Source organism: Nothobranchius furzeri, chromosome 9, assembly GCF_043380555.1.
Source record: "Nothobranchius furzeri strain GRZ-AD chromosome 9, NfurGRZ-RIMD1, whole genome shotgun sequence".
NCBI lineage: Eukaryota > Metazoa > Chordata > Actinopteri > Cyprinodontiformes > Nothobranchiidae > Nothobranchius > Nothobranchius furzeri.
In genome coordinates, this window is record NC_091749.1 from 76,096,000 (window position 1) to 76,111,797 (window position 15,798).

Below are 15,798 nucleotides of genomic sequence, written 5' to 3' on the forward strand. Positions count from 1 at the left end.
GCTGTAAAGACTGACACTAGTCAGTGACTGGATGCGACCTGCTGGGTGATTAGCTTAATGACCTGGGGCCTCATTTATCAAGCTTGCTTATGCACTAAACGATGTCGGAAAACTGCGTAAGCAACTTTCCTTGCAAACTTTTGGGATTTATGAAAGAAAACGGTAAAATGTGCGCAACTTTAAGCTGACTAAGGACCTGATTTACGCACATTTTGGACATGGAGAGCACCTGCAGTGCTGCTGCTGAGAAGTATAAAATTATGAAGAAGAAGAAGAAAATATCATTTCTATAGCGCGTCAAGATAAAAATCACGAGGTGCTTCACAAAAACAAAAAATGTAAAAATATAAAAAAGAATTTATAAAATGGTTAAAATATATTTAAAATGTGCAAAAATAGACAATTGTGATTAAAAATGTTAAGAAAGAGAGAGAGTGAACAGGAAAGAGGGAAACCAGTGGATCCTGAGGAAGGTGGAATAGGTGGGGAGAGCAGAATAAAGAGAGAGAGGTGAAGAAGGTCATACAAAAGCCAGCTTGAACAAGTGAGTCTTCAGCTGCTTTTTAAAGGAGACCACTGAGTCCACTGATCTCAGGCTCAGGGGGAGAGAGGTCCAGAGTCTGGGGGCCACAGCAGCAGATGATCTGTCACCTTTGACCTTTAGCCTGGTGCTGCACAACCAGTAGGCTTTGGTCACTGGACCTCAGGGACCTGCTGGGGGTGTAGGGACTAAGATGATCACCAATGTAAGATGGTGCATGGTGGTGCGGTGGCATCCGCTGACATAGGCCAGGCAATGCCCGCACTGCCCGCTCACCACAGCCATGGAATACACCTCATGATCACACAACACTATATTGGAGCAGGCGGAGGGAGACTAGGGGTCTTAGCCACCTCTGTTGTTGCTTGGCTTCCTGGGGCTGGAGGCTAGGAGGGAGATCTGGCCGTCTGGTTGGGGTCTGGGGTGGTGGGTTGCTGTGCTCAGCGTTGGGCGGGGGAGCCTGCTCATCAGCACCCCAGCAGAAAGGGTCAAACTCTGGTTACCGGTGATGGTTGTACCCCATGTGCAGCAGTACCGGGACCAGAGTGAATAGGGTGTGTATGGGGAGCATGAGTGGGTGTCCGGCGTGCATTTTTGTAAGTCTTGGGTTGTATGTGCATGTGTGAGCATGAGGGAGGGAGCGTGTGACTGTGTTTGTGTATGATTGTATATGTCAGGTGGGGACTTTGACTCCTCCCCTCTCCTGGAACTTCTCTTGATGATATAGATCTCTGTCCCCCCTCCCCCTGCCACACCTGGTGTGAGGGCTTGTGCCTTGGTCTGCCTGAGTGTTCGTGGCAACCGGGTCTGGGGGTTTAAGATCTTTGGCATCTGCCTGTTAGATCCCGGTGGCTGCCTGGTGGGGTCTGGGTCCCTGGGCTCTGCTGGGTCCCCGGCGGGGGTGGTCGCCCCTGGGTCCCGGGTCGCTGGGTCCCGGGCTCGGCCGGCTAGGGGGTGGGAGGCTGCGGGCGGGCCTTGGGCTTGCCGCTGATATCTCCAGGGACTCTGCCGGCTGCTGGTTGTGGCCCCCCGGGACGATCCTCTGTGCCTCTCGAGGGGGGCGGGGGCCTTCCTGGTTGCAGTCTCCTTCGGGTTCCTGCGTTCTGGGGCAGCGCCTGGATCTCTGGGACTTGGAGCCCCCCCCCCCGTCTCCTGCGCATCTTTGGGGGGCAGATCTGTGGTCCCTTACACTCTCTGTTGGGCGCTCCTATAGAGAAACCTTAAATAAACAAGCGCGTGTACACACACAGGTGCTCACATGGTGCTCTCATAAGTATGGGCTTGGGCACGTTCAACACAGGTCTTAAGACTATGGTGGGCACTTAATGCGTTGTGATTTATTATTGTGATTCTTCAGTTAAGCAATATTGATTATATATATATATTTTTTCTTTTCATCAAGTTGACGCAGTGATAGGTAGATCTTGTTGTATTGTTGTTGTGTCCCTTTTTTTGTGTCCCTTTGTTTTTTATTTGTCTTTTTCTGCAGGTCTAGAAGCAGACTCTTGTTCATTTTTGTTTATTTTTGTGGACCCCCCCCCCTCTCTCCCCACCTTTTCTTTTCCTTTCTCTTTCACCTCTGTCTCCGTGTCTGGTCGGAATTACAAAGCATTCAACAACAATAACAATAAAGTTTTAAGTATCAGGCGTGACATTAAAAGCAAACGCTTTGATGCTCCACCTGAGAGTAAATCTGTAAGGCTTGTCACCAGCATTCAGACATCAATTCTGCTTGCTTCACAGCCAGACAGGACACAGTAAAAAAAAAAAAAAAAAAAAAAAGAAAAGATGGTGCATGAAATCCTGCAGCGTTATCACTTGTACTGCTTCGTTTTCACACTGAACAAGACCCCCCACACGCACACACACACACACACACACACACACACACACACACACACACACACACACACACACACACACACACACACACACACACACACACACACACACACACACACACACACACACAGAGGCGGATTTAGCAATTTGGGGGCCCAAGGTGAACACAGACATGGGGCCCCTTACACAAAATTTTCAACAATCTTACCTTTAACTGGATTTGCGAAACTTTCCCCTCTTCTGACACGAGTTATTTTCCCTTTTTATTAGTCCTCCTCTTTTTTTTCCTGTATTTCCCGCCCTTTGAGCGCTTTTAATATTTGCTCTGCTTTCTTTTTCCTGTCAGTGCTCCTGTGCTTTAGCCTTAGTTATTTTTTTCTATTTTCCATTTTCCATTTTGGTCTGTTTTCCTCCCTTTAAACATTTTCCATTGTCTTTCCTTTCTGCTTCCTTTTGATGTTTACATCGAGAAACGACGTCACTTTCAGAAGTGAAAATAAAAGCTTTTATGAAGCAAGCTGCTTCTTTCTCTTATTGGAGCCACTAGGATAACTCAATTTCATGCTTAATGGTTTGACTATTGCTTTGAGTTTGTTACGAATGCTCCCGCCTCTCTTCCTATTCTTATTTGTGGTTTTATGGCACTTGGCAAACAACAATTTGGCGCATTACCGCCACCAATTGGATTGGAGTGGAATGACTACCAATCACTTCCTGTTTGTGCATCGCCGTCGTAATAACCCTCTTATGACCATAATCATAACAGGGCCGCCTGGTATGTTTTTTTATCTTATGGCTGTAAAATTGTAATAAAAAGTACAAAGTGTGTGTAACTCTTTTTTTCAGAACAACCTCAGCTTTCAGTGTATGGTTTGTATTTAGAATTTATTTCTATTAAAGCCTTTAAAAAATCAGCTTAAAAGTGAAAAATGCAAAAAACAGATTAGAATTTAGAACAGGAACTTCTAAATGACTTGTGCGAACAATTTGGAATGAACAATTTAAACTTTGATCTGTAATGCATCTATTCTTAAAAAAGTTTGAACCTTTGTATCATTTTTAGCTGTTTTTAAGACCATTTATTTTTGTAAACTTCCAGACATTTTTATTTGATGGTAGACCTTGAAGCCGTTTCTCTCCAGCTGCAGGCAGAGCGCACATCTCACTGCCATGGGGTGCTTCTCTGGCACAACGTGCACTTCAATACCAAAAACTTTTGTTTTAGCAAAAATAATTATTTATGGTAAAAAGATAAATAATGCTGGTATGAAGTTGAATCTTACAATTAGCAAATAGTTGAGGGTTGTTCAAATAAAAAAATAAAATTTAAAGACTGAACAAACGTTCATATCCTGGTTCACTGGAGATCTGTCCTTCTTCGTGGTCACTGTCTTCAGATATGAGCCTTCTGGGACACCTAATAGATCGTGTTGATTTTCTTTGAGGCATTTCCATAATTTCATGCTGGTTTTTATGCTGATTAGCTTCCCCGTTCCGTTATCTGCTTTCACTACTTGGACAAGGGAGATCTCAGTTTGGCTGACTGGTTAGCGTGTGACTTTCACCTGGAAGTCTGGGGATCGAATCCCGACTGGACCATTTTTTTAATATCTGCCACAGATCTCTCTGAAGAATTCACAACATTGACGGGTTCAGCAACGTTGTGCCACTCCGTGGGTTTTCTCTTATTTGTTTTGCAAAAGCACTTCCTTTCATTTTTCCACGTCACCCACAGGTACCTCAATTCCTGCTTCTGTGAAATAGCGCTTCCTTGATCTGCCTTGATCTACGGTCGCCATGTCATTGGCGGAGTGCTGCAACAGCCGGCTTATGTATATGCATGAGATCCACAAAAATAAACAATGATGAACAAGTCTGCTTCTAGACCTGCAGTCAAGAGAAAATTAAACAAGAAAAAAAAGGGACACACAACAATACAAGAGCAAGCTATCACTGCGTCAACCTAATGAGAAAATATAAAATCGACCATGTTTTGCTGATCAATCACACGATAACTCACAGTGCATTTAGTGCCAACCACTGATCTTCTGATTTTAGTCTCAAAGAACGCTAGAAAGTGGGTACAGCCAGACCTTGAGTGAACAGGCATAAAAGGGGCTAATAATAATAATGCATGTACCCTTGTTATTATTTTTCTTTAATTTACTCTCTTGAGTGTTTGTGCTGCTGTAACAAGTGAATTTCCCCACTGTGGGATCTGTCTGCTCTGTTCTGTAGCGGGGATCATTTGGAACAGCTTCTGGATGTGATGGCAAAGGAACTACATAAATTTGATGAAGTGTTTGTTGGAATCAAACCACGTGTATTATATTTGGTACAAATAAGCTCTGAAATCTAAGTAGGATTTTTACTCATGACAAAATAACATGAGGTGATCGGTAAACAGTATAAGGTAACTTAAGCTCCACAGAAACACAACTCAGCTGAAAAAGTTGGTGTTGCTGGACATTTTGCTCAGTTTTATGGCATTTTTTCAGACTCTGAACCAAGAAATGGCTGCAGGTAGTGAAACGGAAAGTAAAAAACTCCAGAGCAACCAGTTACTCCGCCCCCTAGCCAGTCAGCGGCCAGAATCATGTTGCTGGCCCGACTCGGCCTTGCCAGGTACCTTAATGGAGCAGGGATTAAAAATAGGAAGAATGTAGAGGGAAAATACCGAACCGTGCCCTTGGAACAATGGTCGGGCCGAGTTGCTCTGAATAGTGATCCTGGAAAACCTCCTTTAGAGTCTTGAATTACTTCCTCACATCTGTGTAGCATTGTGGTGGAGGTGCATGATGTGAGGTCCTCCTTGGTGAGGGGTGAGGATGAGGGTTAATTCCACAGTGATGGTGATGGCTTTGGAGTGGGGTTTGAGTGAAGTGACCAATGCCTCTTGTTGGCACTGGATGAGGTGTGAGACCTGCTTGAGGGCTCATCAAATCAACAATAGAAGTTGTTTTGGCTGTTGGCCAAGAGCAGATCATCAGTGGAGGTGGGGGTTTGGGGCTGTAGTTGGTAATGGTCCTCAAACTTTGCCACACAGAGGCCGAGTCTTTTTCAGAAATTTGCTGTTGCGTGGTCGTCGGACGGTTTGAACTGAAGCGGTACAAGATGGATTCTCCTGAGTTTGGAAATTTCCAATTCCCACGAGAATTCATCTTGCAGTGCAAGGTTATTTTGACACACAGCGTAATAAAGAAATGAAATTGAGGATCTAAAATTGGACTGATCCTGTGATTTGTTCAGTGATTAAATGTTATGCTGCCTTTTACAGATAAATGGCCAGGAGGCTGTTTTGCACATTTCAGATGCAAGCTCATACAGGGAGTACTGCGTCGTCCACAATCATTCTTGGACTCCTCTTCCACAGTTGCTCGACTCCGCAGTAAGTTTTTGCTTCCTTTTAAGGCTTTTGTTTTGAATTATTATTTTTATTTTTCACTTCTCTTTCTGTTCTTCCAGCTCCAGTACCAGCTGGTCAATCTGACCTCTACTTTACTGTGTAACTCTTCGGGGATTAATCCAGATGTGGTGAAGGGCAAAGCTCTGGTGGCAATGAGGGGGGAGTGTGACTTCAGCCAGAAAGCTCTTGTTGCCCAGAGCCTCGGTGCTGCAGCTTTGCTCATTGCCAGCAGCAAATCACTGGTACAAAGTTTTATTTGTGTGTAAATTAATCTTTTTACTAGCATTAAGGTATCATTTGTAAGTATTTTGAAGTAGTTTTCTTTGAAAATAAGTAAGATCCAGCAACAGATATGAAGTGACACCTGCTTGCTTGTTGGAGTTTGAGTTTTATTAGTTATAATCTGAACTGAGTTTGCTTTTCAGGTCACTCCATCAGCCAATGACTCTGAGTACACAAAGGTCAAGATTCCTCTGGCTCTCATGAGGTATAGGGACTTCCTGGAAGCAAAGAAGGTCAGGGGGCTTGGCTGTTTTTATTCTGATTTGTACTTTTTCTGCATGAGTCCATTTAGTGCAGTTTGGGTCAAATTCAAGGTCCTCATAGAAACTGTGTCATATGTGTTCTCTGTGTGAAATAGTGAGTGAACTAGAGCTTTAAAGACACACCATGTACATAAATGAGATGATTATGCTGTTTGGCATTTCAACACATTGCATTCCTGACCCCTTTTGAAGATCAACTGGCTATTCTTTCTTTCTATTAATGGTAACAGCCACTCGTCAACCACAGAGTTGTTTCAAGCGAAGCCATGAATTTCCCTGTTGTATTATTAATCTGCACACGGGGTATGAGGCCTAGCCACGCACAATCATGGTGTTTGTTTTGTTTCAAATAGCATATTATAAGCAAATGTTTAGACAAGGCAGCAAATCAGCGCAAGTCAGCGTCAGAAAACAGATTTGTAACGAGAACAGTTTCCTGTTTGTTTACATGGAGTGGCTGGGTTTATAGCTTAGACTAAAACCATCTGTGAGGGTAGAGCTTGTTTTGGTTTGACGTTGAGTTCCAGGCTGTAGTGGAATATCTAGTTTCTGTCTCAGTCCAGACAGCTCTCGTATGTCCTCAGGTGTTCGGTGAGGGAATGCAGGCCAGTCTGTATGCACCACCTTACTCAAAAATTGATCCAAGCATTGCTGTCATTCTGCTGATTTCCATGGTAACGATCACATTAGGTGGCTTCTGGAGTGGAGCATGTGAGAGGTAAGTTTGTAAGACACACACACACACACACACACACACACACACACACACACACACACACACACACACACACATGCTCGCATCCACACACTGGCAGGAAAAGGTTGGATCCAAACGCGGGAAATCTAGGGAGTAGTCAGGTAAATTAAGGTAATTATTTAAATCCTTTATTTTAGTAATGTGAGAGAGAGAGAGAGAGAGAGAGAGAGAGAGAGAGAGAGAGAGAGAGAGAGAGAGAGAGAGAGAGAGAGAGAGAGAGAGAGAGAGAGAGAGAGAGAGAGAGAGAGAGAGAGAGAGAGAGAGAGAGAGAGAGAGAGAGAGAGAGAGAGAGAGAGAGAGAGAGAGAGAGAGAGAGAGAGAGAGAGAGAGAGAGAGAGAGAGAGAGAGAGAGAGAGAGAGAGAGAGAGAGAGAGAGAGAGAGAGAGAGAGAGAGAGAGAGAGAGAGAGAGAGAGAGAGAGAGAGAGAGATACCTTTTATACAGTGTCTCTAAAGAGAAAAATCACAAGGCGCTTCACAAAAAGTAGACCAAAGTATAAAAAAAGATTTCAAAAAATGATTACAAATATTTTTGAAATGAGAAATATTTTTTATTGAGATTAAAATTTTGTAAGTAGAGAGAAAGTAAATAGGAAAGAGGGAAATCGGTGGATCCCGGGAAAGGCGGAATAAGAGCAGAATATGGAGAGGGTGGTGAAGTTCACCAAAACCAGCTTGAACAGGTGAGTTTTCAGCTGCTTTTTAAAGGAGACCACTGAGTCCACTGATAGGCTCAGAGGGAGAGAGGTCCAGAGTCTGGGGGCAACAGCAGCAGATGATCTGTCTCCTTTGGTCTTTAGCCTGGAGAGACACAGGAGAGACATACGTTGTACAAAACATAAGGGGACATGATGGAACAGGTGTGATAAATACTGATCTGTTGCAGGTGTGACAGGCTAATGGGGCACTGAGGGAACAAAGACAATGGGCGAACAGAATTGTAGGCTGGCTGAACAAAACCACTGACTAACAGAACACGATGAACACTGGAAATGAATGAGTATGGGAGGAGTAACATTGCAGTAAAAAATCAACTTAACACTTGGGGTGGACTATAAAACATAAGGCTAAATTAGGGAACAACGAACAGAAAACAGAAGGATGACCATCTACTGCAATAAACTAAAATTAAGACGAGACAGAACACAACCCTGGAAAAGAATATTTAAATAGCGAGGACAACTAAAATGACACTTATAAAAACAACTTGAGCTGCAAGCAGTTATCAACGGGTTCCAAGCCAACCAGCACAAGTATTAGATGCTCCTATAGAGAAACCTTACATAAACAAGTGCGTGTACACACACAGGTGCTCACATGGTGCTCTCATAAGTATGGACTTGGGCACGTTCAACACGCCTTAAGGCTGTGGTTGGCACTAAATGCACTGTGATTTATTATAGTGTGATTGTTCAGTGTATTGTTGTGTGTCCCTTTTGTGCAGGTCTAGAAGCAGACTTGTTTATTCTTGTGTAAAGATGCAGGAGTAAAGATGCAGAAACTACCATTGATAAGAGATGTGTTTAACTTTGAAAATGTGGGCGCAATTTTAAGGGCACAATTTTAATTGTTTAAAACTCCAGCGAACCAACCCGCTTCAGGTGTATGACGTCATCAGCGACTAGTCAAAGTCGACTCAACTTTCATTACTTGACTGTCGACTTTAAAACAAATTACGTGATGCAGCCCCTAGTGTGTACAGGTGTCAGAGGACACAAACCCCGTCTTGAACATCCGATGACCTGTATAGTGTACTCTGTGTAGAATTTTGTACTGAATTTATTGTAAATTGGGGTGTCTGATCATTTTAAAAGTTTTTAAACAAGTTTGGGACCAGAAGTTCTGGTCATAGCTGACTGATAGATCCACCTCCCATTTTTCAATAGGGATTACTATTCTATCGTCTATTTTGGACAGTGTCTTATATACTTTAGACAGTAGTTTGGGGGGGTTTGAGATTATAGAAGTCTAATACCCTTGGTGGTGTTTGTAATTCTATTTTATTGAGCTTAAATTTTTGTTTTACTACAGATTTAATTTGGTGATATTCTAAAAAGCTATTCTTATCCATTCCAAATTGGGAGACTATTCTATTAAATGGGATGAAGTCCAATCCTTCATATATGTGTTCCAGGTATAGGATTCCTTTATTTTTCCAGTCCGGAAGGTTAATCATTTTATTATTTTCCAAAATATCAGGATTATTCCAGATAGGTGTGTGTCTGCATGGTACTATTGAAGACTCTTTCATTTTTAGATACTCCCACCATGCTGTCAGAGAGGTGCTGATACTAATACTTTTGAAGCTTTCATGTTTTCTTATGCTAGAGCTAATAAATGGTAAGTCTGAAAGCTCTATCGTATTGCAAAGTGTCTGTTCTATATCTAACCAGGACTCGTCTAGTGGGTTATCTTGCAACCATCTTGGTATATATTGCAGCCTGTTGGCTAAGAAATAATAATAAAAGTTGGGTAGATCCAGTCCTCCTCTGTCTTTGGTCTTCTGAAGCGTTTTAAGCTAATTCGTGGAGGTTTATCCTGCCAAAGGAATTTGGTAATTGAGGAGTCCAGAGATTTAAACCAGTCAGATGGTGGCTTGTTTGGGATCATTGAAAATAAGTAATTTATTCTGGGTAAGACCATCATTTTAATTGTAGCAACCCTCCCCATGAGTGATATCGGTAACGATTTCCATCTTGCAAGGTCATTTTCCACTTTCTTTAAAAGTGGGATGTAGTTTAATTTGGTTAGATCTGCCAGATTATTTATGGACCATAAAAACACTTCTCATTAATTCAGATAGTCAGTATATAGTTTATAAAATGAATTTAATTATTTCCCTAAACTAATGATACATAAAATAAAATAAAATCAACTTTATATAGCACTTTTAATACAAAAAAATGCAACTCAAAGTGCTTCACAGATTAAAATGGCCCCATAGATCCCATATTTGCATCCCAGCCCCCTGCCCAAGTATAAAACAATTGACAGCTACGGTTCCCCTCCCGCACCCAACTTCCAAAGTGGACATAAGCTCACCCGCACACTCGTCCATGCGCGCGCGCGCACACACACACACACACACACACACACACACACACACACACACACACACACACACACACACACACACACACACACACACGTGAACAACAAAGGAAACAATAGGCTGAGTTCAGATGGGTCAGGTAATGAACGACACATCATCAGCAGAGCCATCTGCCCTGACAGCAACAAATCCACTGCAGCAGCCAAGACACCGGCCCATGACGCCCAGTGGGGGGGTGCAGATACCCCCACCACTGCCCGGGCACTAGTCGAGGAGCGCCCCGGCCACCGCCGCCGACCACCGGCCCCAAGGCAGAGGGCTCCGCAGTGGAAACACTGGAGGATTAAAATATATAACTGTAAAATAACAAAAGCTAATATGGATAAAAAGTAACTGATAAAAAGTGATTATAAAGATGGTAAAAGAAAGCATAATCATGTAAAAACACTAAGATGTAAATAAAATGATAAATTAAAAGAGATAAATATGTATATATATATACAGGGTCCGAAATTAAATTTTTTACTCACCGGCCAAGTTGGCTGGTAGATGATGAAAATCTACCGGCCAAGCATATTTTTTACCGGCCAAATTTCTAAATGATTTAGATCTACCTAAAGCATGTTATTCTATATTATGTTGATTCCAAACAGAGTGTCAAAATAATTAAAACATGAATTAATAAGAAAAACAACTCTTTTGTCATTTTTACTATTTATTTATTTATTTTTAGAGATGTTTTTATGAACTCTTTCATTGAAATCTAGTCAGACTCCTTGTTTTCTCTGTCCATGAAGTCTGGCCTCCTGCTTCTGACACCGTCTTTGTGCCAAAGCATTACAGCCTCATTTGGGTCCTAGTCCTTGATCTCTGGAGAACACAGCTGCACCATGAGAATATCTGAAAGTGTGTCGGGGCTAGGGTTGTCACGGTAACCGGTGTAGCGGTAAACCCCGGTAAAAAAGTTGACAATAATAATAACCGTCTTGTTTAAAAAAAAAAAATATATATATATATATATATATATATATATATTATCTCGGTGGATTACCGTGGCTGCGGTGTAGGCGCGGTGACCCTTACCAGCCACCGTATCATCTGCTGAAGTTGCCGGCGGCACATGCGCACTTTGTTGTTTACGACCAAAACTTTCTTTAAGCTAAAGCTGAAATAATGGCCAGAGGAGACGGCACTCGGGACATTTATTATCCCTCAAAGAAGACAAAGTCGGAAGTATGGGCATTTTTTGGATATTTGAAGAATGCCGAGGGACAGTTGTCTGTGAAAGGCAGCAACGCTACGTGACCATCATAATGTAGCCGTTGTCTCACGACTCCGCCATCTCCAGTTCGCCACTTTTCACAAAATCTTCTGGTTGCCACTGGTCCTGGTGGTTTTTCTTCCAGTTCGACGAGTTTTCTTTTGGAAGGCTGGCTGACTCCAGTTAAAAACCGCCACATTTCACCGCTAGTTTTAACACGAAGCTAACTGCTAACTTGATAAACTGATTGAATGGGATAGGTGGAAATGACTTTGGATGCGGCGCTCACGTTTCACGTAAGTTTGTGTAAGTTGCATGCAGGCGGGAGGAGTATCAGAAATCCATGGAAGATGACTGATAAACATAACTAATTTGGTGCAAATGTTTACTCGCCAGGTGGCAGGTAGAGCTCAAAAATGTATATATATATATGTGTAAACAAATATGACAGACCATTCAGTTAAACAGACTAGATAAATGATACATGACAAGATATGAATAGTGAGATGTGATGGAGTGGATATGCGGTGATGGAATGTGATGTGTAGGCGGTGTGATGTAAGTTAGATGTTTATCAGAATCTTTGTATCTGAGAGAAATTGTGAAATTTGTGTGTAAAAGAATTTGTTGTTTGTTATAGAGTTAGTTGTCAATAAAAACCTCATCAAACACCAGTATGCAGGCTTACGATACCCTTGTATGAGTTGATCCCGGTGTCGGTACAGGATCTGCTCGGGTGCAAGATCAGCTCGGGGTCCTTCGACTGCCGATGATGTCAAAGTAGTTGATTGGCTGAACATGAACCTTACGGAAGTTACACAATCACATTACGTTGTTATCATGTTACGTTGTTATCACGTTACGTTGGTCCAGGCAAATCTTTCTGTTGGAAAGATGGACAACTTTTACAAAGAAATCCATCATTACCTCTTTGAAAATACACTTTTAGCATAGAGCTGCATGTATATTAGGGCTGAACGATTAACTGCATGTGCAATTAAATTGCGATGTGACAAAAGGAGATTTTCGAATCGCAAAGGCTGCAATTTGGCAGCGAGTGGTTAGCGCAACGCTAATATACATGGAAAAACCCATAGGAATGCTAATGCTAATATCACTGATTACATTCTTACAAATTATGAATTAGAAACGTGCCAAATGATTACATTTGGAGTCTAATAGAATGTAAAACTACCATCAATCAAATAAGTAGACAGACAGGTATTTTAGTACAGCCAGAACTCGAGCGTTTCGGCTAGCAGCTATGAGCGTAACTGAACTACGCATGGACAAGACGTCAAAAACTCTAAACACAAAATACTTCAATAAACGGGACACACTTCTTTCCTGCAAATACAATTTCACAGGTGTTGCTAATACCTATGATCCTTCAAGGGATGTGCTCAAAGAGGAGTTCAACATTATGAATACAATATAGTGTTTTATTTTACAAATGCCATTATAAACACAAACTTACGTCGTTAGAAACATTATTTTAATAACGAAACTGCTAAATTCTTTCCAACAGTATAGATGTGTAGTGTATTTTGTCCGAATGGGTTTGCCGTACATTGACGTCATCGGCAGTCGAAGGACCCCAAGCCGATCTTGCACCCGAGCAGATCTTGTACCGACACCGGCGGTCTGGAGGTTTGCGATCAGAGTAGGTTGTCACGGTGAGAAAATTTAACCTCACAGTTATTGTGACCAAAATTATCACGGTTTTCAGTATTGTCGCGGTATTTTTTTAAACGTGTTACATTTTCAGACAACAAAATAAACCCTGTATATCAGGAAAATATTGTCCTCAGTTTGTCTAAATTTTCCCTAAAATGGTTATTTTGTAATTATGTTATTTATTTGTTTACATTTTTCCCCTTTAGTCTTTAAAATACCAATATTTGCCCATAACTTCTTATTTTATGTCTGTTTGATGTCATCATTTTAAAAATATTCGACCAGATGATACTCAGTACTCAAGTAGCCTTCTAATCAGATACTTTTTTACCCTTACTTGAGTAATAAACCCCTCGGTTTGTGTCCTTCCAGTGAGCTTTGCAGATGTGGGAAAATGTCATCAGGCAGTAATCATTGTTAAATTCATAATTATTCTCGGAGAGAGACCAACTCTTATCTGCCCCTGGGAGCCCCGTAATGCATAGCGTCATTTCAACATGGCGGTGTCCGCGACACGGTTTATATGCAGGTAGCGGCGCTGCGGCTGCTTTATATAGCGACTCGTTGCATTCTCCCTCAACCCAAATCCTCGGATCACACATTTTAGCTAAAGCGCTAACGTTAACTTGCCTTGCGTTGACTGTAGAGTTGTGGGTGATGGTCACGCAGATGTGTCATGAGATTTGAAGCGCTGCTGCCTTTCACAGACACTTTTTCTGCACGCGCTGCAAACAGGATAGCCGTCTTCTATCAACTGTCCCTCGGCATTCTTCAAATATCCAAAAAATGCCCGTACTTCCCACTTTGTCTTCTTTGAGGGATAAAAATGTCCTCCTGAGCGCTGCCGTCTCCTCCTTTAGCCATTATTTCAGCTTTAGCTTCAAGAAAGTTTTGGTTGTAAACAACAAAGTGTGCATGTGCCGCCGGCAACTTCAGCAGATGATACGGTGGCTGGTAAGGGTTTTATTTATTATTATTATTGTCAACCTTTTTACGGGGGTTTACCACTACACCTGTTACCGTGACAACCCTAACGGTGGCTCTGGATGTTTCTACTCCAGACTCATTTCACTGCTTCCGCAGGTCCCCCAAGGTCTGGAATCGGTCCTTCTCCACAATCTTCCTCAGGGTCCGGTCAACTCTTCTCGTTGTGCAACGTTTTCTGCTACACTTTTTCCTTTCCACAGACTTCCCACTGAGGTGCCTTGATACAGCACTCTGGAAACAGCCTATTCGTTCAGAAATTTCTTTCTTTGTCTTCCCCTCTTGCTTGAGGGTGTCAATGATGGCCTTCTGGACAGCAGTCAGGTCGGCAGTCTAACCCATGATTGCAGTTTTGAGTAGTGAACCAGGCTGGGAGTTTTTTAAAAGTCTCAGGAATCTTTTGCAGGTGTTAAGAGTTAATTAGTTGATTCAGATGATTAGGTTAATAGCTCGTTTAGAGAACCTTTTCATGATATGCTAATTTTTTGAGATAAGAATTTTGGGTTTTCATGAGCTGTACGCCAAAATCATCAATATTAGAAACAATAAAATGCTTGAACTACTTCAGTTGTGTGTAATGAACAGTGTTGGGAACGTTACTTTAAAAAAGTAATTAGTTATAGTTACTGATTACTTTGTCAAAAAAGTAACTCAGTTACTGAGTTACAAGATCATAAAAGTAACTAATTACCAACAAAAATAACTACTTAGTTACTTTTTTCATTAAAGCATGCAAGAATTACTATAATATAAATGACTAATGACTGGAACATAATAAAATGTATGTCCAAATGTTTTTTTTTATAAACCTGAATAATTTAAATAAATAAGCACTTAACAGGAGCATTACACTAATCTAGACTATTAAAAGGTCACTGTGTGATATTCAAGACCCCAATCAGCAAAAATTTAAAATTGCAAATAGAAACACCTGTAAAGGTTCCCGTGCCTTTAAATGGTATCTCAGTCTAGTTAAATTACAGAAATAAATGTAATTTTGTGTAATAATTGTGTGTTTTAGCAGCATTTCTGCTGCTGGTAATCTAGTAGTGGTTAAATAAATAAATAAATATCCTTTAAAATGACACTAGAAGAGGCACAAGCCTGATGGAGGACTTACATTTACTAACGTGGGTCAGACCCAACCACAGAAGAGCTGAAGCTGGGTGGTAAACACACACAGGTAGTTCTAATAACACCTGAGCACCATGACGTCTGAGACTGATGCATCAGTGTTACAGCGGGACTAAAGACATGATCAGAAACAGGTTACAGCTGGATGATCTAGGAAGGCAGAAGATCAGGATGTCTGAGCGGTGAACAGGTGAGCGGACCTTCGGGACGTCCCGCTGTCGCGCTAAGAAGGGCACGGGTCTGCCGATCCACATCTGCAGCAGCGAATCTGCGGGTCTGCAGCCGTAGATATTCATCACGTCTTCCTCGTTCTTCACGGGCCGTGATGCTCTTAAACATCTACCTCTTTAGCTCCTGATCAGCTGATGACTGCTTCAACACACCGCACTGCTTAATGCACGCATTTCCTTATCAGTAACAGAAACGAGGTTTTGTTAAAAGAAGACGTAATTAATTAGTTTGCTCGTTACAGAAAGAAATATTTTTTTACTAACGTGGTTATTTTAAGTGGCATTATTACCATCACTTGCTGTGTCTACTCTACAACATGCAGCGAATGAGACCGTGAGGGTCTCCGCCCACCCGGCCAATCATCATCGTG

The 15,798-nt window shown here is 41.9% G+C and overlaps 1 protein-coding gene across 3 annotated transcripts in view; it reads left to right on the forward strand.

Annotated features, from left to right (window-relative positions):
- The window catches only part of LOC107373711 (signal peptide peptidase-like 2A), a 119,806-nt gene that overhangs the window by 14,892 nt on the left and 89,116 nt on the right, over window positions 1-15,798 (forward strand). For all 3 annotated transcript variants that reach the window (XM_070555208.1, XM_070555209.1, XM_070555210.1), the window contains exons 2-5: window positions 5,661-5,771; window positions 5,849-6,031; window positions 6,215-6,304; window positions 6,919-7,052. In XM_070555208.1, the coding sequence (XP_070411309.1) occupies window positions 5,661-5,771; window positions 5,849-6,031; window positions 6,215-6,304; window positions 6,919-7,052 (518 nt within the window). The remainder of the gene's footprint in view (window positions 1-5,660; window positions 5,772-5,848; window positions 6,032-6,214; window positions 6,305-6,918; window positions 7,053-15,798) is intronic.